The sequence below is a fragment of the Dermacentor albipictus genome, chromosome 9, assembly GCF_038994185.2.
Source record: "Dermacentor albipictus isolate Rhodes 1998 colony chromosome 9, USDA_Dalb.pri_finalv2, whole genome shotgun sequence".
NCBI lineage: Eukaryota > Metazoa > Arthropoda > Arachnida > Ixodida > Ixodidae > Dermacentor > Dermacentor albipictus.
In genome coordinates this window covers 7,785,702-7,807,027 of record NC_091829.1, presented here as the reverse complement: position 1 = coordinate 7,807,027, position 21,326 = coordinate 7,785,702, and the positions used below count along the sequence as shown (strand labels likewise).

The 21,326-nt window shown below is 46.0% G+C and overlaps 2 protein-coding genes across 3 annotated transcripts in view; one reads left to right on the top strand and one right to left on the bottom strand.

The window, feature by feature from the left end:
- LOC135906077 (uncharacterized) overlaps nucleotides 1-21,326 on the bottom strand; it is a 48,389-nt gene that overhangs the window by 19,185 nt on the left and 7,878 nt on the right. For both annotated transcript variants that reach the window (XM_070524811.1, XM_065437222.2), the window contains exons 3-7: nucleotides 10,203-10,260; nucleotides 8,287-8,411; nucleotides 8,004-8,172; nucleotides 7,672-7,889; nucleotides 685-767 (exon numbers count right to left, since the gene is read on the bottom strand). In XM_070524811.1, coding sequence (XP_070380912.1) covers nucleotides 7,673-7,889; nucleotides 8,004-8,172; nucleotides 8,287-8,411; nucleotides 10,203-10,260 — 569 coding nt within the window. In that variant the 3' untranslated portion in view covers nucleotides 685-767; nucleotide 7,672. The remainder of the gene's footprint in view (nucleotides 1-684; nucleotides 768-7,671; nucleotides 7,890-8,003; nucleotides 8,173-8,286; nucleotides 8,412-10,202; nucleotides 10,261-21,326) is intronic.
- LOC135906076 (uncharacterized) overlaps nucleotides 10,638-21,326 on the top strand; it is a 73,082-nt gene continuing 62,393 nt past the window's right edge. Inside the window, exon 1 of the mRNA XM_070524810.1 lies at nucleotides 10,638-11,828. Within this exon, the coding sequence (XP_070380911.1) occupies nucleotides 10,643-11,782 (1,140 nt within the window). The 5' untranslated portion in view covers nucleotides 10,638-10,642 and the 3' untranslated portion in view covers nucleotides 11,783-11,828. The remainder of the gene's footprint in view (nucleotides 11,829-21,326) is intronic.

Below are 21,326 nucleotides of genomic sequence, written 5' to 3'. Positions count from 1 at the left end.
CCGTTATAAGAAACGTTGACGCACTCGAGTTTAGTGAGCGCAACGTGGTTTTTACGCAATAATTGTTGCAGAGCGAAAGCCAATAGAAATAGTTTGGAGGACGCCTAAGCTTCGCGTTTAATATTGTAATGCGAGAGCATTCAAAGTTCCCGGACTGCTTCTCACGCTTCCAGGCAACTGCAGCTTATGCAACCTAATGTTCCTCAGGAAACGCTGGCGGAGAATGCTATGTACGCAGGTGAGCTTTCTAGTAGAAACGCGGCCTCTTGCATCGGCCGAAATTGGAGGTAGCTCACAGACGCGCCAGAAGAGTTGCATTATTTTCAGGTTTCCTTTATTGTTTCCCACTTTTAATAATTAGGTCTGAAAAAATTTAACATAACGGCTATGCGCTGTTGGTGTTCTGTTTGATGACATTTGTTTTTGCAATGTCATTCTCAAAATTCAGGGGAACAACTTTGTCAAGAATTTAAGACAAGGTGCGAGCAACTTCAACTCATGCGCTGCTGTGGCAATATAACCCGCATATACCGTATGTCATGCAGCAAGGTGTCGCATGACATAACCTGAACATATACGGGAAATTTCGCACACATCACGCCAACCCCAACACCAAGGCCGATGGCCAATACCGCTATGGCTTTACTGCTAGGATGCAATATGTCACGTCGTCAATGTGCTTACCTTGCTAGTCTGGCTACTATAGTCGGTCACCATGCTGCCACCCACGCTGGTCGCGGTTACGATGCACGAAAGGCCAGCATCGCCTTTGAATGACAATGGTTCCCGAAACGACCAGGGCGATCCCGTACCGTTCGTTCACAGCACCGTTGAAACAGAAAAAGAAAGAAAGAAAAAGACACCGCAAGCATATGTCAGAAGCATGGTGATAGAGGCGGGGACGCGAAGCCTTGCAGTTCTATTGTGGGCACCCTGAAACACCACCACAGTCTATTGAAAATTGAAGTTTATAAACACAGACAGGCAGACATCGAGAAGTCGACCAAAGCATAAGACAACAGCCCGTTATGTGCACACAGCCCTGTTATAACTTCTCTAAAAAGCTGTAATTGGATTAACATATCGCCACCCCTACAAATAAACATATACTGACTCTCCCTTAGGCGAAGAATACACTAAATTACAAAAATTGCTTCTCGCCGAAAAAAAGAAAAAAGAAACTAAAGCTCGTGTAAATGGCTGTACAGTCCTGTTCTAATTTCCCTAAAAAGCTGCGACTGGACGTACATATCGCTACTCCTGTTAATAAATACATCGCGACACTCATTTAGGCGAAGAAAACACAAAGTTTTGAGAATTATTTGTAGACCAAAAAAGATAAGAAACTAGCCCGTTAGAAGGTCCACACAGCCCATTATAACTTCTCTAAAAAGCTGTAAATGGACTAGAATATCGCTATCAATGCACATATAGTGACTCAACTAAGTGAGGAATACACTAATTTGCAAAAGTTGCTTCTCGCGGCAAAAACAAAAAGAGGTTATAGACCATTAGAACGGCGGCAGAATCCTGTTCTCACTTCCCTAAAATGCTACAGCTGGACGCACATATCACTACCCCTGCTAATAAATATAGTTACACCCAGTTCGACTAAGAATACACAAAATTTCGAGAACTGTTTATAGACGAAAAACAAAACGATAGCCCGCTATAATGCGAACACAGCCCTCTATTAACTTCTCCGAAAAGCTGTAAATTGATTAACATATCGCTACATCTACCAATAAACGTGTACTGACTGACTCAGGCCAAGAATACACTTTTAAAAAAACTTTGTTCGCAGGAATAAAGTAACAAATTATAGCCCATATTAATGGCTGTACAGTCCTGTTCTCACTTCCTTAAAAAGCTGCGACTGGACGCCCATATCGCTACCCCTGTTAAGAAATATATATTGACGCTCATTTAGGCGAAGAATACATGGAATTTTGAGTATTGTTTGTGGACCAAAATTATAAGAGAAAAGCCCGTTATAATGTCCACACAGTCCACTTATAAGTTCTTTGAAAACCTGTAATTGGATTACCATATGGCTACTTCTACCAAAAAACACATACTGATTCTCATTTAAGCGAAGAATATACCACTCTACAAAAATTGCTTTTCGCACGAAAGAAAAACAAATTATAGCCCATTAAGTTGACTTTAGAATCCAGTTCTCACTTCCCTAAAAGGTTGCACAACTGTCCGCACGCATATATCGCTACCCCTGCTAATATATATATATATATATATATATATATATATATATATATATATATATATAGTTACACTCATTTAGGCGAAGAATACACCAAATTACAAGACCTATTTGCAGATACAGAACATAAGACAATAGCACAATATAATGTGCACACAGCCCTTTTATAACTTCTCTGAAAAGTTTGTAAATGGACTAATATATCACTGCCTCTATCAATACACATATACTCACCATCACTTAGGTGAAGGATAAATTAATTTACAAAAATTGCCTTTCCCAGGGAAAAAAATATTATAGCCCATTTCAATAGCTGTACAGTCCTGTTCCCACTTCCATAAAAAGCTGCAACTGACCGCATATATCGCTACCCCTCCTAAAGAATACATAGTTACACTCACTTAGGCGAAGAATACATCAAATTACGAGAAGTATTTGTAGACCAAAAACAAGACAATAGCACGTTATAATGTGCACACAGCCCTCTTATAACTTCTCTGAAAAGCTCTATATGGAGTCACACATCACTAGCCCTACAAATAAACATATACTGACTCTCAACGGAAGCGAATAATGCACTAAAGTATTACGAAAATTGCATTTCTCAGGGAAAAAAAGAAATTATAGGGCATTACCTTCCTGTAAAATCCTGTTCCCACTTCCCCAAAATGCTGATACTGGGCGAACATATCGCTGCCCCGGCTAGCAAGTACCTAGTGACAATCATTTAGGGGAAGAATATGCGAAGTTACGATAATTTTTTGTCCACCAAAAACATAAGAACATAGCCCGTTAGAATGGCCACACAGCCCTGTTATAACTTCTCTAAAAAGCTGTAAGTCGAATAATATATCGCTACCTCAACCAATGCACATATCCTGACTCTCACTTAAGGGAAGTATAAACTAATTTACAAAAATTGCTTTTCCATGAAAAAACGAACAAATAATGGCCCATTAAAATGGTCTGTACAGTACTGCTGTAACTTCCCTAAAAAGCTGCGACTGGACGCACATATCGCTGCCCCTGTTAAGAAATATATGGCGACACTCAATTAGGCGAAGAATACAGGGAATTTCGAGTATTCTTTGTAGACCCAAAACATAACACAATAGCACGTTATAATGTGCTTACAGCCCTCTTACAACTTCTCTGAAACGGTGTAAATGGATTAACATATGGCGACCTCTACCAATAAACATATACTGACTCTCGCTTATGCGATGAATGCACAAATTTACATTATTTAAAAAAATTGCTTTCCGTAAGTAAAGAAATGATAGCCTATTAAATCGGCTGTACGGTCCTGTTCTCACTTCCCTAAAAAGCTGCAACTGAAGGCACATATCGCTACCACTGGTAATAAATATAGACTGACCCTCATTTAGGCGAAGAGTACACAAAATTTCGAGAATTGTTTGTAGACCAAAGAGTTTTAATGGCCACATAACCTTGTTATAACTTCTCTAAAAAGCTGTAAATGGATTAACACATCGCTACCTGTTCCAATAAACTTATACTTACTTTTTCTGGAGCGAAGAATACACTAATTTACAAAAAATTCTTTTCGCGGGAAAAAAGACTAATTATAGCACATTAACATGGTTCTACAGTCCTCTTCTCACTTCCCTAAAAAGCTGCAAATGGACGCAGATATCACTACCTCGGCAAATGCGCATATAGTGACCCTTATTTAGGTGGAGAATACAGGCATTTGCCAAATTTACTCCTCGCGGAAAAAGGAAACAAGAGCTCATCGGAATGTCTAAACATCCATATTCTCACTTCTCTAATAATCTGCGACAGGAAGCACATATCACTACGTCTTTAAGTGTACCTATAGTCCAAATCACTTGGGTGAAAGATATACAAATTTGCAAATTTCTTTTGTCACCGAAAAAAATATGATATAGCCCAATAGAATATCCCACAGCCCTGCTCTCATTTTCCAAAAATCGGTGATTGCATGTGCGTAACCCTACCTATGGAAATGCACATATACTGGCACTCGTTCAGGAGAATACACGTATTAACCAAATTTCCTTGTCCCGGTGAGAACATAAGCTCGTAGCTCGTTAGACTGTAAGGACCGCTATGTTCCAACTTCCCTAAAAAGTTTTGACTGGACACACATATCAGTACGTCGGCAAATCCGCATATAGTAACGTTTATTTATATATATAACACAGGCATCTGCGAAATTATCGCGCAAAAAAACAAAGCCCATATTAATTTCTCAAGATCCATGTTATCACTTCTCTAATAAGATGCAACTGGAAGCACATATCAAGAGCTATTTAATTGTACCTATAGTCAAAATCATTTGGGCGAAGGTCACAACAATTTACGAAATTTTTTTGTCATGGAACAAAACATAACATAGTCAAATAGAATATCCACACAGCCCTGCTCTCACTTTTCTAAAAAGCGGTGACTGCACGCACATAACCCGAGACAGCAGAAGGTGCGTTGCCCTCGGTGACCGTCTACACAAATCTGCCGAAGAGCCCTTTCTCAAGATGAGAACTGCCTCGAATATGCTCTGAATTCACAGGGTTAGAATTCTATCCTACTTCTCTGTGCGCACACCTTCGTCAGAATTCCTCGACAAGCATCCCACATCGCCTTCGTCCTGGTTACATCACTACGCAGATGTGCCACACAGTGCGTCCACCCGATTTCGTGTTTGTATTTCGGAATAGCATCTGAACTGTGTTGAGAACAAGTCCAGTAATTGTCGGAGGTGAAGCTGTTGCATAAACAATGGTGGTGGTGGTGGTGAATTGTAGCAACAGGCGGGTTTAGCCTGGCGAACAAGGCCGGCAATTGCTCCGCCCGAGCGTCTCGCACAATACCGCTGATGGGTTTCACCATATGTCCATCAACCCAGTGTCTCTTAAGAATTCGATAAGGAGACGTGAAGTTTCTTTGCGGGCCATCACTGATCCCTCGGGAAATAGAAGGTGTTGCAGGCGCGCATGCGGAAGGTCCTTGTTTTGCAAATTCTTCAGGAGAGTGTCTCTTTCATCTTGGAATTGCTGGCAGGACCACAAAAAGTGCTCAATGTCTCCTGTCTCGTTGCATGCCGTACAGTTCGGAGAATTGAGTCGCCCCGTTTTAAATAACCAGGCCGGTGTGTTAGCAGATCCTGTCCTTATACGATATAGAAGTGAGGCTTCCTCTCGGTGCAATCTCTTGGTTACGCAGGGCATATGCGGTGGAACCCAAAGTGACGCAAAGTGATTTCGAATTTCAGATTTTTGCACGTTGTTACTCTTTGGAGCCTTGATTTTGGGAGGATGATAGAGTGCGGCGTATGCAAACGCATCAGCTTTTTCGTTTCCTGAGATACCAATGTGGGAGGGAATCCACTGAAATTTTACTGTGAAGCCTTTGCTGTTGAGTTCTTTCACGATGGCTAGGGATTTGCGTGGGAACTTGAGGGATGGCAAAGCACGGTATACTTGTTGTAATGCGGCCTTGGAGTCCGTAAGGACAACCACATTCTGCGGAGGCAAAGTCTTTAATTTGCGCAGAGCAGAAGCTATCGCTACGCCTTCCACAACTGTCGACGAGGCTATACAGTCCAGACGCCCAGACCACGTATATCTTAGAGAGGGAATGTAGTATGCAGCTGCACAGCGGTCTTCGTCTGCCTTGACAGAGCCATCTGTGAATACTTGTAGGTGATTCGGGTAAGTCGTGTTCAGGTGTTCCAGGACTAATGACTTGGCTTCTGCAGATGGAATGCAGCTCTTTGATTGCAATCGTGGTACACTTAAGTTGCATGTGATGTCCTCGAATGTCCAGGGTGGTTCTATCCTTTCCCTCGATCTCGAGCAGCGCAATCCTAATACGCGAAGCGTGTTCAATGCTGCATAAAAATGTGAGCGCGGCCTGTTACCTATACGTCGTAAGAGGGCTCTCCCGGGCGTAGACTCACTCAATCGTAGTAGCTGGATCATCAGAGCCTCGGAAGCCTGAAGTCGTAGAGGGCGTGACTCAGCTTCGTAGAGCACTTTCTTGTTTGACGCTGGCTGAGGGACTCCAAGGCAAAGTCGGATACCTTTTCTGTGGATGGCTTCTAAGCGCTCGTATTGGCTGTCGGAGGGTGACATCAGAGGTAGCTGATACAGGACTCGAGTGGTAACCAACCCTGTATGTAGCCGTAGCATTGACGTCGGGTGGTTGCCCCAGCGTATGCCAGCGACTCGCTTGAGCACATGTAGCCTGGGTGACGATGACGCCACAACGTGGTCAACGCCGCGGCGCCAGTGTAGCCTGTGGTCTAAGGTAACGCCCAGGAATCGGACGTTGGTGACTTGTCGAATCTGGTATCCGTCCAAAGTCAGCGTCAAGCGTGTAGATTTTCTTTTCATTCCAGGAAATAGTATGAATGATGATTTCTCTGCTGATAGTGTTAATCCAATCGTTGCCAAGTGACCCTGAATTGCTTTTACTGCTCCCTGGGCTATTCGCGCGAGGCGGCGATGCTGGTAGCCGGAGACCCATATGCAGATATCATCGGCATATATAGATATCTTCACTGGTGTTCGATGGTTTAGTACTGTTGGGAGGCTACTCATGGCAATGTTAAATAATAAGGGAGATAAAACACTCCCCTGTGGCGGCGTGATTTGCTGGCATTTTTCAACCAAGTCTATGCCAGTGGGGCTATCCCACATTTATGGAAGGTAGCATGGGTGGTACCGGTTCTGAAACCTGGAAAGAATCCTGCAGCTCTGGACTCATACAGACCGGTATCACTGACCTCGTGTGCAGCGAAGCTAATGGAGAAGATGGCGTGCACAAGACTCACTTGGTATGTCGAGCAGGGTCGAAAACTACCATCGTGCATGACTGGGTTTCGGCAGCGTCTAAGCGCTCAAGACAATGTGCTGGACCTGCTAAGCCACACAGAACATTACAGTGCGGACGGCCTGTCGACACTTGCTGTTTTTATGGATGTCTCTAAAGCTTACGACTACGTGTCTCAAAGAGCCATCATCAGCCAGTTACAAGTTATAGGCGTCACGGGTCATCTCTTGCACTTCGTACATACGTTCCTCAATGATCGTCGCATCAGAGTTCGTCTTGGCGACACTTTGAGCGATGAAATACGCATAAACAATGCATAAATATACTCTTTGTGTAGGCTGAAATCAAACTACTGTGCGCACCGCCGTTCGTTGTATAGCGTTTACTAAAGGGCTTCTCTTCAAATAAGCAACCAACAAAGCGAGGTAAAGCGAGGTACAAGATATTTCTACATGACATCAAATTCTAGAACGCGTTAAACATAACAGGCAGCTGTACTACATTTGTCTAACGCAAGACACGCCTACTTCACGAGCACGAAAGACGAAGCGGTTACAGTAAAAAGCGCGACTGCTACACCAAAAGTTATTTCAACGTAATGAAATCAAAACAGTCGCAAGGATTGTGCTCACCTCATCTGCTGCTCGGATAACAATACACCAGGGCGCACAAGGACAGGTGATCACCAGGTTTGCAGGGTGCGTTGCAAGACACCACACCCCACGTGGTGAACACCAGGTTGACAGGGCCGGACTTTAGCTGGCCACGAGCTCCACAGGGCCGGCAATACAGGTACGCAAGAACATCTGGCCACCAGGACCACAGGGCAGGCAAGTCACCCTTAGAACCGCTGACCACCAGGTCCCCAGTGTGGGAAGCAAGACGCCAGAATACGTTAAGAGCTGGCCACAATATCCACAGCAGGGATAGCAATACACCAGGCCTCTGGAGAACAGGTGCTCACCAGGTCTGCCGTGTGCGTAGGAAGGCACCAAGCACATTATGGTGGCCACCAGGTTGACAGAGCCGGACTTTATCTGGCCACGACCTCCACAGAACCGGCAGCAAAATACAGGTACGCAAGAACATCTGGACACCAGGACCGCCGGCAGGGCAAGTCACCTCTAGAACCGCTGACCACCAGGTCCCCAGTGCGGGAAGCAAGACGCCAGAATACTTTAAGAGCTGGTAACAACGTCCACAGCACGGGCAACAATACACCGGGCATCTGGAGAACAGGTGCTTACCAGGTCTGCAGGGTGCGTAGCAAGACACCAGGCCCCTTATGGTGGCCACCAAGTTGACATTACCGAACTTGAACTGGCCGCGAGCTCCACAGGGCCGGCAGCAAAATACAGGTACGCAAGAACATCTGGCCACCAGGACCACAGGGCGGGCACGTCACCTCAAGTGCCGCTGACCACAAGGTCCCCAGTGCGGGAAGCAAGACGCCAGAATACTTTAATAGCTGGCAACAACGTCCATAGCACGGGCAACAATACACCAGGCATCTGGAGAACAGGTGCTTACCAGGTCTGCATAAAGCCCCTCAAACTTCGTAAAGTAGCGACACTCTCCTCCTCCGCCTTCACTCCTCCTCGTTTCTACTCTCTTTCACGCTCCCTCCTCGTCCCTGGCGCCACCCACACTGCTCGAGCATAGCAACGGCGCCAACATGCGCTCCTCGCCACTCCGTAGACGGTTCTCGAGCGAAAATGGCGCTGAAGCAAGGCGCGAGGGCCCACGTGATGCTATTACGCCAATAGCGACGCGGCGGCGGCCTCGGCCAGAGCGCGCGAGGAGGAGGCGGCATTCTTCAAACCGTGGCGCTACTTTACGAAGTTTAAGGGGCTTTAGGACTGCAGGGTGGGTGACAAGACACCAAGCCGCTTGAACTGGTCACCAAGTCACCAGGGCCGGCAGCAAGATACAAGTGCGTAAGAACTGCTGGTCACCAGTACCGCAGGTTAGGACCAAGACACCGAGACGCTAGAACCACCCATTCAGCCTAGTTGGCGTGAAATAGGTTCATTGATGAGCGGCGACACTCACTGATGAAACTCAGTGACACAAGTTCGCCTGAAAGTTTATAGCGAGCCCTGTCCCCTCAGCACAGCAGCCTGAAGTTACACTTAAGCCTCAGAATATCCGTTGACCAAAATTAGCGAGAAAGAGGTCAAAAGCGCAATAACAAACCAATAGACAAATAAACGTACCGTAAAGAGGGTGAAGTTTCCGAAGAAGGCTAAACGCAGTAATTGGAACTCACAAACTTACGACACTAGACTGCACAGAACTTTGCATAATATCCTTATGGGCTTTGGGTTTGGTCGTAATCTTCGAAAATGCTCTCACTGTTGGAACTGCAGGCTCAACAATTTCTTATTTGGTAACCGAAAATAATTCTAGGCCCAGCCTAGTCATGTCTTTCTAATTCTTTTCGTTTGAAAATGTCCGGCTTCAATTATATAATGGCCTATGGCAAGCACGGCTAGCAGCTTTTCGTCGAATAGGCCTCCATGCCCTTCAATTAGAATGAAGCATGAAAAACCGTAATGTGTGCTTCCTTTTTGTAGCAGCTATAAATTATCGCGTATAATAACGAAACGCCTACGGCCATGTACGGGACGCCAAAGTGGGTAGCTGCGGACAAATTTTCACCAGCGACTATATGGCAAGAAGGCGCAATACGTCAAGACAGATTTCAGTGCTTTGATTCTGGACTTAAAAGCGTACATGATCCATCTGTAGTGACCGAAATTTCGAGTGAAAGCAGCCTCGAATGCGCACGCATATTGTTTAAGACGCAGATGCGTTCGCGGTATTTTCATATTATCTCCAATTGGTGAGGCGACGCACGTCCGGTATTTTATTCGTAACGTGTTCCGTGTGCGATCCTTCACTGGATATGCTCCAAGTAACCCATGTTGCATTTTTGTCAGGTAGCATAACTGACACTAGTCAGGCAAAATATTTGTGGTTACGCTAATTATATATTTTTATTTATAATAGCGCCTCTTGACACTTGATTGTTAAGCGTTATAAGAAACGTTGACGTGCTCGAGTTTAGTGAACGTGAAGTTGTATTCACACAATTTTCTTTGCAGAGAGAAAGGCTATGGAAATACTGAGATGTAGTAAGTCACGCCTTCAATGCGCTCACCTTGTTGGTACGGCTGGTATAGTCAGGCACTGTACTTCTTCCGACGCAGATCCTGATCCTGAAAAGCCCAGCACCACCTTTGCTTTACAGATGGGTTCCCGACACGATCTGGCCGATCTCGTACCGTTCGTTCACGAACAAGAAAAAAAAAATTGGAGGGCGCTTAAGCTTCGCCTTCAAGAGTGGAACGCGACAGCGTTCCCGTCGACCCGTCAATGGGCTACGGCACAGCGACTACGCGCCCCGCATCGGACGCGGTGAGCGTCGAGCAACGCAGCGTTCGGCGCGGCAACGAAATGTGCGCCTGAGCAAGCGACGCACGAAACAGCTCGTTTCTAAGGCGACACCGCATTCACTAGAGACGCTTTTGTACCGCTTTGAAGCATCGAACTCGTGGCTGAGTAGCGGCCCAGCCGGGTCGCGGTATCAGGAGCACTGAAATGCCTGCCCAGGATTATGAAATGGTTGTTCCTCATCTGCCATCAGGTTCGAGTGTTTTGAACACAGTATTTTTGCATGGTGATGTCACCGCCAGGCCATATCGTGTCGAGCATTTTCGCGACGCCCTAGCGCGTCTCTCATTGCTGCCGGATGTGGTTGCCCTTGGGGCATATCAGATGAACCACCTGTGGGCTGTTACTTTCAACAGCGAAGGAGCGAAGGCAAAGATTCTGCAGGCCGAAGCTTTCAATGTGAAAGACCACCGCTGCGTGGTTATTGACCCGACCAACCGAGGTGTCAGGCTGAAGCTGTTTTGGCTGCTCCGCGGTGTGCAAGACGACGACGTGCGAGTGGCATTAGCAGCGTTCGGAAAAGTGACTGAAATAACCCGCGATAAATGGAGGGTTAAAGGCTGCGTTGACAAGGCTTCAACAACACGGTCGGTTACACTGAAACTGAAGGTGGGTGTTACCATCGAGGACTTGCCCCATCAGTTGCGTGTTGGTGAGGACGTTGCTCTCGTCCATGTTCCTGGCAGGGCTCCGCTCTGCCTTCGGTGCCGTGGAAAAGGACATATACGCCGTGAGTGTCGGGTGCCACGCTGCGGGCTATGCCGGCGTTTCGGCCACGATGAGAGCCAGTGCGTGCGTAGCTACGCTAATGTTACGGGCCAGGCACGAAATGATGAAGTGGCCGAACACATCATGGATGAAGCAGACGCGGTTGAAGCAACCCACGGAAGTGAGGGAGATGATGCCATCAAGGAGTCAACATCCAAGGAAACCGCACCCGCACCCCTTGCAGATACCAGCGAAGCCGGTAAGGACCAAACCCAGCCGGCCGTCGCATCAAAGCCAGCGTTCCTTCCGGAAAAAGCGGATAGCGCGACAGCTGTAAGCCTGGTTACGACTGGGCAGCAGGGCGACAACCAGGAAGACGCCGATACCGAGATGCCCGCCGCGTCAAGTGTACCAGTGAAGCGGGCTCACGAGGATTCGGATATTCAGGAACCGAGATTGGTCGGTGAACGCGGCGAGGAGCCTCCGCCGAAGGCACCTTCAACGCGCCGTGGACCGTTCAAGCCCAAACCGAAATTGCCACCGGAACGCAGTACTGCGTCTGCTCTCCCTCCGCCTTAGCGGAGGCTACCTTTGCCACAACGGTTGAAGCCCGGTCTTTGATCGGGTCAGTACTAAGCTCAAACGCCTTAATGGATATGGTTTCACCCTGTTTGATGTGTGAGTAGTCTGATCGGCGTCTCCCTTTTCCTTAGATGGCTACCAACCTCACGTCCAGCTTACGTGTTGCTACGCTTAATGTAAGGGGCCTGTCGGCGCGTAGAAGGCAACTGCAACTGAACCGCCTTCTGCTAGAAAACGAAATAGATTTGCTCGCGGTTCAGGAAACTAAAATTGAAGACGAAGAACAAACAGACAGAATGGTAGCGGTCTATCGTAGCAGATACAGCGTTTGCGTATGTCATGCTGTTGGAAGAGCGGGTCGATGCATTATTTTTTTAAGAAATGTTATTGGGGCTGTTGATACTGTGTTCTCGTGTGAAAGTGGGCGCCTTGTAATGTGTGATTTTGAATCGAATGGAGTGGCTTGGAGAGCTGTGTGTGTATACGCTCCGAATGCAATTGCTGAAAGGGAGAGTTTCTTCCGACAGGTGAAGCCTGTCCTGCTTACTGGAAGGCGGGTGATCTTGCTTGGTGATTTCAATTGCGTCTGTAGACCAGAGGATAGGACAGCAAGCCGTTCCTTTCGAGATCGGAGCGCCGAGTTACTGTCCGAAATTGTAGGTGAGCACGACCTTGAAGATGTAGGCTTGATATCGACGCATGAAGGCCGGGCAATGTACACTCACTTTCAGGGAGGCAGTGATGCTAGATTGGACCGTATATATGTTCCTGTCGAATGTTCGCTGTTATGTTCTGACTACCAGACGATCTATGTCTCTTTTAGTGATCACTGCCTAGTCATGGTTACAATCGGTACGAAGAGAATAGCTGCGAAATTTAATTGGGACTTGTGGAAGTTTAATGATAAATTACTGGAAGATGAAGAGTACGTGACTAAAGTCAAGGATTATATAGCGAACATGCTGCGAAGTAACTCCGGAAGTTTTATGCAAGTATGGGAGCAGTTCAAATGTGATATTAAAATAGCCGCTATTGATAGGTCATGTGCGCTCCGGCGAAAAGAAAAACAACGAGTTAAAGAGCTGCAGAGTGCCCTAGATTTTATGCTAAGTACGGAGTGCTACGAGCCGGGATTGTTCACAAGGGAAATTAAAGAGACTAAAACTAAGCTCGAGGCAATAGACGAAGAAATGTACCGTGGCGCAGTGATAAGGGCGCGTAACGAGAAGCTGTGGTCCGGAGAGACGCCTACCAAACGCGCGCTCAGTGATGAAAAAAGGCACGCTTTGTCGAAAGAGATAACGGAAATATGCTATCAAAACGAAATCACAAATCGAAGAGAAATAATCAAACAGGCATTCGTTGAACATTACACAGATATTTTCAGCCTTAATACTCCGGACACTGACTACTTCAGAACAGAATTCCTATCGCTGATGCCGAGATTAGAGGATGACCTTGTGCGCGCTCTAGAAGCCAGTATTACGGCTGAGGAAATTGAATCAGCGATTCTGGAGCTTAGTTCAAACAAGTCACCTGGGCCAGACGGTCTCGGTGCATCTCTATATAAAGCCTTTAGAACTGAAATGGCAGTCGCACTTGAAAGACTGATTAGCGAATTCTATGAAACGAAAACAAGTCCTCCATCCTTCCGAGCGTCCCACGTAGTACTAATTCCTAAAACGACTGATCCGATTAAGTTACAGTCTGTTGAATCATACCGTCCCATCAGTCTAACAAACGTGGACTATAAGATATTCATGAAGATTTTAGCTCGACGCCTTCAAAGTGTTATTAAGTCACTTGTAGGGCCACATCAGACATGCGGCATAAAAGGCAGGTCAATCTTTACCAATGTTCACACAGCTAGAACTGCCCTCGAATGCTGTGACGGAATGTATGGGCGCGTGGCCATGTTGCAATTAGATCTCCACAAGGCGTTCGATAAAGTCGTACACGAAGTTCTGTTCTTGATCCTAGACCATATCAATGTTGGAACTGTTATTACAGAAGGTGTTAAAATGATGTACAATGGTTGTATAGCGAAGCTGATAATTAATAGGCAGTTAAGTGATGGTATTCCTGCGCTGTCGTCTGTGAGACAAGGCTGCCCTTTATCCCCCCTGCTTTTCGCCCTCTACCTCGAGCCCTTTTGTTTGCGGCTGCTGAAGAGCCCAAACATTCGGGGTTACACTTTTCATAAAACTGAAGTTCGAGTTTTAGCATATGCTGATGATGTAGCAGTGTTTTGTACGGACCATGACAGTGTTAAAGCAGTTGTACAAGAGGCTGTAAAATTTTGTACTGCAAGTGGAAGTGCTATTAACTGGAACAAGTGTCTTGGTTTTTGGCATGGGAATTGGCAATACAAGCCCGAGACTTTTTGTAACATGCAATGGGCAGTAACTCCAGGCACCTACCTAGGTGTCCCCCTCGAACATTATCGAGATAGCAAAGAATATTGGGACAATGAAGTAGTGCGAATGAAAACCCAGACCGGCAAATGGGGAGGGCATAAATTTTCAATGTTTGCAAGAGCCACAGTGTGTAATTTGTTTTTAGTCGCGGAAATCTTTTATGTGATGCAAGCGTTGTGTCTGACGAGGATGTCTGTGCAAAAGCTACATAGAGTATTTGCGATGTTCATTTGGGCCTCAACATGGGAACGTACAAGTCGTAGTAATCTGTTCCATAGAGTGTTGAATGGGGGGCTGGGGTTGTCACATTTGTTCCTAAAACAGATTGTAAGCAGGTTTCTTTTTTTGCGTGATCAAAAGGATGCTTTTCTGAGAACAATGATTCAAGCTAGACTGCGTGATTCATTGCCTGATTATGTAGTGTCGTCCATGTATACGGGGCCAATGCCTTTAAGTGCTTTTTTGCGTGAAGTGGTCGCGTCTTTCCGAATACTAAAAGCAAGATTTTCCAGTGAATATTTGGCCGTTGTTACTAGTAAGAAGTTGTACAAAGATCTTGTTGATGTATTCTTGCCTGTACCGTTGTATCGTACAGTATTTGTTTTAGGTTCAGAACGAGATGTTCTTAAGAGAGTTAAACGAATGCCGGTAAGAGCTTCTGTTAAATCTTTCTTTTTTCAACTACATACAGGCACTCTCCCAGTGAAACCGTGGCTGCAAAGCAAAGGCATTTTTGTACCTTGGTCTGTGAATTGCTTTATATGCAAAAAACCGGAGACGATTGAGCATATCTTTTTGGACTGTCATGACGCAGTGTTTTTGTGGGATATTCTAAAACGTAGCCTTAAAAAGGAATTGCCGTTAAGTGCTTTCGGAATACGCTTCCTGCCATGCGCGGAACCAGAGGGAGTGCCTGTCGATCTGTTAATGCTTTTGTGCATGCACAGTGTGTGGCGAACGCGTATGGATATTAGACATGAGCGCATTATTCAGGCCCCAGCACATGAATATTTCATTGAAAGTGTGTTATATATACGCGAATTTTTCTGTGCACAGAGTGACCCTCCTGATTGGCTAGGTGCTTTGGACAAAGTGATTAGCCTACATCGTTCTTATCACACCACACTGATCCGGCATTGACTAGTTGTTTTTATGGCCATGTAATACTCACATTGTACCTTCTTTTGCCAAGCCGGTAATAAAAAAAAATAAAAAAATAAAAAAAAACTCGTGGCTGAGTGGTAGTGTCTCCGTCTCACACTCCGGAGACCCTGGTTCGATTCCCACCCAGTCCATCTTGCAAGTTGTTTTTTATTCATGAAATGCATGCTGGGAAATATCGCTCACGGCCAACGCCGCCGACGCCGACACCGCCGCCGACGACACCGGCTTTTCTGCGACACGAGCTCCTTAACGCTATCGCGTTAAAAAACACCGCACGCATATGTCAGAAGCACAGCGACAGAGCCGGAGACACGAAGCCTTTATAATTCTATTCTGAACACTGTCAAAGGCCGCCATGATCTATCGCAAATTGCAATTTATCAACAGTCTTGAACACTCCAAGTCGTAAAACTCGTTACGACATCCGTCGCTTTTTGTGCGGAAGAGAAATACATCGACGCTTGTATCGGCGTTTCCCTCGCGTAGGATTGTGTCAGGTGCAATATATTAAATGAACACGGACAACCAGCCTCGCTTGTGCCCGTTATTGTCAACGTGGCTTTATCTTTCTGTTGCCGTCGTTTTGTAAAAGTAGTCGGGCATCTGGGGCAATCACTAACACGGAGATGATTTCACGTTCGCGAGATCTCGCGAGACTCGGCCCCGGACTTAATAAAATATACGGCCAATAGCGCTCTTCACACTGCGTGAGAGCGAGCTTGAGATAACGCCAGAAACGCTCTCGGTGGTATAAAAAAAGAAGAAAGAGCCCAGGCGAACGCATGCGAAGCACACAAATACAGCACAACCTTCCGACAAATTAATCAGTGGAAACGTCGAAGGTATATACTGTCTTATCTAAGCTAAAGAGAAGAAAGCAACAAAGCGCAACACATGGGTTTGTGCACAAGGGCATAGGCTATGATTCAAAAATTCTTGACGCGATACAACAGCCGAAGCCATGCGCTGCTAATGCATGACAAACTTACCCGCCATAGTATTTTACCTGAATTATGTCTCTCACTGTATTTGCTTGTTATGAAAGCAACACGCGAGTTTCTTTTAACGTTAGGCGGTGGCTGTATGCCTGGAAGCTCGACGCCAACAGCGTGTTGTTCTGGTATTTGGCTTACGCTTATTCAACCTTTGCTTCACGCAGCGTGCAGATTTGCCTACGTGATGCCTGATGACTGACCGATCGTCGAATGTCAGAGTTCAACTTACACATGCCACGCAAGCGCTGCGGAGCTTGCGTTGAATTTCGCTAGATGGATTAGTTCTTGGTTATAAACCTACCCATAGCTTATTGGTGGCGCAATTATAACATTTACTTCATTGCGTTTCGAATCCTTTCTTTCTAGTATGGGATTTAGTAAGTAACGTAAAGTGCAACTTGCATTCTATGACTGATCCGAAAGAGTAGATGAGTGAGGTTCACGAATATACATAACATTTAGGCAACCTTTCATAGCGTAGCTAAGGTGACTGACTGATCACGGCAAGCAAACATACGAGCAAATAAAAACCGGTTAAATCGCATATGGTACGCATTACGAAATAATGACCAGCAGCTTACTGCTATCCTTATACATTGGCATCCAAAAGTCCACAATCACTTTAGCTTACGGGTGTCAATGTATGTAGCAGACAGTTGGGGATTAACAAATAACCTTCAGGAGAAGAACGGAAGGAGTAACGTTTAGAGACACAAAGACCGCGATATTGACTAGAGAGCAAACAGGGGTAGCCGATATTCGAGTTGACGTCAAGAGGAAAAGATGGAGCTGCGCTGTGTAATGCATAGATTAGATAAGGGTAGGTGCAATAGAGTTAGAAAATGGGCGCCAAGCAAAGCGAAGCTCAGTCGAGGACGGCATACACTTGGGTGTTGTGATAAAGTGACAAACCTAGCAGTTATCAGGTAGAATCAGCTGGCGCGAGTCAAGGGTTATGGAAATCGCCGGGAGAGGACAGAAGTAGGTTGATGGCGATGACTGTAGGCCGGTCGCCTTTGTCGTGAGCGAGCAGAACCAGAATCAGAATCGGAATTTATTGTTAGAAGTTGGGTCACATTACAAGTATTTAGTATGCAGGAGGAGGTACCATAGTCAAAGACTCTATCGGGACTTCCTGTACAAGAACAGTTATGATAGTTTACATTTCAAAGCAACAGTAGCATATAATAGGGTAGTATACAAGCAACAGAAAATGAACGTTAACAGAGCAAAATACAGGATTACAAATAATAACAAGGTTTAGCTTAGCTCATGGTAGCAAGAAGAATTGTATGAGAAGAAAATACCGGTAGTTTATCTACAAGAACAAAAACAAACAAAAAAGAAAGAAAAAAAAGCAATAAAAACTGACAAAAAATGGTTACGTGGCATTAGTTACGCTATTGCATAAGGAGCTGTGGTATCCCCGAACGGATGACATGGGATTAATTTTCCATTCTTGAAACAGTTTGTAAGATGATGGCGCTTTTCTTGCGTGCTTTGTTTGTATTCGTCCGTTGATGCATATTTGCATATCAGTATGCTACTACGAACGAGTCTAAGTCGTAACGTTTTCACCAACGGCCTTAAAGTCACGGGACCATAATAACATTTCGAGTAATACCAGAACCCAGTATTGCATGACATCAATATACTTGTCGTAGATGCTTCAAATGCAGAAATTCTTCCTTCCTTGTTTCATTATCCTAAATAGTGAAAGGCACATTTGCACTCGTACCTGATGCACCTGATTCACTTCTACGCGTTCGGTTGCCTTACTGACGCGGCTGTAAACAGCTCAAATGCAGAAATTCTTCCTTCCTTGTTTAAAAAATAAATTATGGGGTTTTACGTGCCAAAACTACTTTCTGATTATGAGGCTCGCCGTAGTGGAGGACTCCGGAAATTTCGACCCCCTGGGGTTCTTTAACGTGCACCTAAATCTAAGTACATGGGTGTTTTCGCATTTTGCCCCCATCGAAATGCGGCCGCCGTGGCCGGGATTCGATCCCGCGACCTCGTGCTCAGCAGCCCAAATCCTTCCTTGTTTCATTATCCCAAATAGTGAAAGGCACATTTGCACTCGTACTTTATGCCCCTGATTCACTTCTACGCGTTCGGCTGTCTTACTGACGCGAGTGCTGTCGCTTGGCTTCATTCATCGAAAGAAGGAATCAAGAACTAAGTAGGATATAACGTGGTTTCTGGAGTAGCAAGCCGAAAAAACATAAATAATGCTTGTGCTGCTTATCAACCGATGGTGTTGCCCAAAACGGTACAGCATATGCGTAAATGACTTCCGAATAACCAACAGGGAATAAGACAAGTAATTAAGCACAGTATTTGAATGCATAGTACAGAGTAAAATTTTGTTTGCTCTCCTGCCGCACTGTTGCACAACCAGCAATGCACCAGTTGGCCCAATCTGTCAGTTCCTAATGCCTGATGAATGCCACATGAAGGCAAAATTATGATGACCCTAAGCACGCGCTGAAATATATATCACGCGAAGCTAAAGTGAAACGCATCATCAAATCCTATGCAACTAGCGCCTATGCACGCAATTCTGTTTACTTACATATTGTGCAGCCTGTAACGCCATGCAATATTCTGTCTATCCACCACGAAGGCCACGTCTCTGACATTCTGGAATTGTTTTACGTTTACAGACTATACTGTTGAAAAGCTGTGCAAAATTCAAAAAGTCAACCAGGCAGGCGTGTAGTGCCATATAAGCACGTAGCGATGTCGCGAGGGCCAAGGCAACTTATGCTTGTCGATGCAAGAACGGCGATTACAGGTGCATGCACAGAGAAGCGTGACACCCCCCCCCCCCCCATGCGTAGATACATTAGGGAATCTACACCTCCCACGTCTCAGTGGCAGGCGCCCATCCTGCACGATATTCCAAGTTCTCGCTCATGGCCAGTGGTGCATATGGAATGAAGAATTGAACAAAAACCAAGCGATTATAGTGAGCTAAATTTTTAGGACGTCTGCGTGCTTCATAGGCTTTCGTGTGCATTACATGTTAAGGTGTGACGCACAAGTTTACTTAATTTTTATTATGCAAAACAGCGGTGCACCATAGAGCATAGAGGGCTTATACAAGTCCGTTCGCTGGCACATGCACTCGAAGGAAACGTAGGCTCAGACACCATATATATATATATATATATATATATATATATATATATATATATATATATATATATATATATATATACACGCACACATACACATGTGTGCTGTGTGTGTGTGATTTCCTAACTTCATCACCTCATCTCATTTTCTGTCATCCTCTCTTTTTTCCCTCTCTCTATTCCCCTTTCCCCCACCCCCAGTGCAGGGTAGCAAACAGGGCGCTCGTCTGGTTGACCTCCCTGCCTTTCATGTCCTTGCTCTCTCTCTCGACTGCTCTTCCCTTTCCGGCACGCAATCTTTAACTGTAATAGTCCACCGCTTATCCATCCTACGCATTACAGCTACATTTTTTTCTCTTAACGTGAACTCGAATATCGGCTATCCCCGTCTGCTTTCTGATCCCCACCGCTCCCTCAGGTCTCCTTAAGCTACGCCATACCCTCCTCCCCCGCTAACCTCCTCGCACTCTCTTCGCTATCGCCGTCTTTCATCTTCCGCTGCGCTCCGCGTTCGCTTTCGCCCTTCGCTGTGTTCGTTCGCTGGGTTCGGAGGACAATGCCGACACTAGCCGCAGGAACGTGCGTCTAAGTGCTGCCCTCTAAAAAGGCACGGGTAGAAACACACCGTTATACTATACACTTGTCTCACTAACAATGCAGCATGGCCAAGGGAAAAGCAATGTTTGTCATTATGACCATCTGCGCTGACCAACGCCGAACAAATGTTCTCCCTTAATGATACATTCGGTCTTGAGAAACTCAGGGATATAAGCTTGTAGCCCTCGGTGACCGCCTATGCAAAGATGGCAGAGAATTAATGCTTGCGCTGCATATTAACAGACGGTGTTGCCCAAAACGGGGCCATACATACATCAACGACTTCGCAATAACCGACTGGGAATAAGACAAATAATAAAGCACGAAATTTCAATAGATAGTACGGAGTAGAATTCTGTTTTATACTCTGCCACACTGTTGCACAACCAGCAACCAACCCGTTGGCCCTATTTGTCAGTTCGTAAAGCTTGTCAAATGCCACAACTTGGCCGGCCCTCGACCCTTAGTCGTCGTCGGTGACTTCAACGCACCGTATGGCATCTGGGGTTACGTCTACGACACTACCAAGGGGCGCAACCTGTGGCAAGACGCCAACGAGATGGACCTCACTCTGGTCACTGACAAGAATTTTCCTACGCGCATCGGCAACTCCGTCACCCGGGACTCGACACCTGACCTCGCGTTCGTCAGGAACGTTGAGGACGTGGGCTGGGAGAACACCACCATGGAGTTCGGCAGCGACCACTACATTCTCGAGACTAACTTCAAGGTGTCTCGCAGTAGGATCAAGGAATTCACGTTCATTGATTGGGACCGCTTTCGCAAGATTCGCGAAGAACCCGGCAAAGACAGGGCACCCGCCACCCTCGAAGAATGGTGCGAAGGCGTCCGGAATGACGCTTCCGCGGCTACCAAGAAAGTAGAAACCGATCTCGACGTCGAGCGGATGGACAGCAGACTTGCCCACCTGATCGAGGCCAAAAACTCCCTGCTCCGCCGATGGAAGAGCCAAAGGCTCAATCGCAGACTCCGAAAAAAAGATCTCGGAGCTCAACAAGGTCATCGATGACCACTGCAAGGCGCTATGCCAGCAGCAGTGGGACGAGCTCTGCGAATCCATCGACGGACAGATGCGCAACGTCAAATCCTGGGATATGCTGAAGCACCTTCTCGACGAAAGCGGCTCAAAGTCAAATCAGAGGCATACGTTGGCCCGGGCCCTTCACGAAGCCACCAGGTCTCACACGGTCGATAGCTCGTCTCA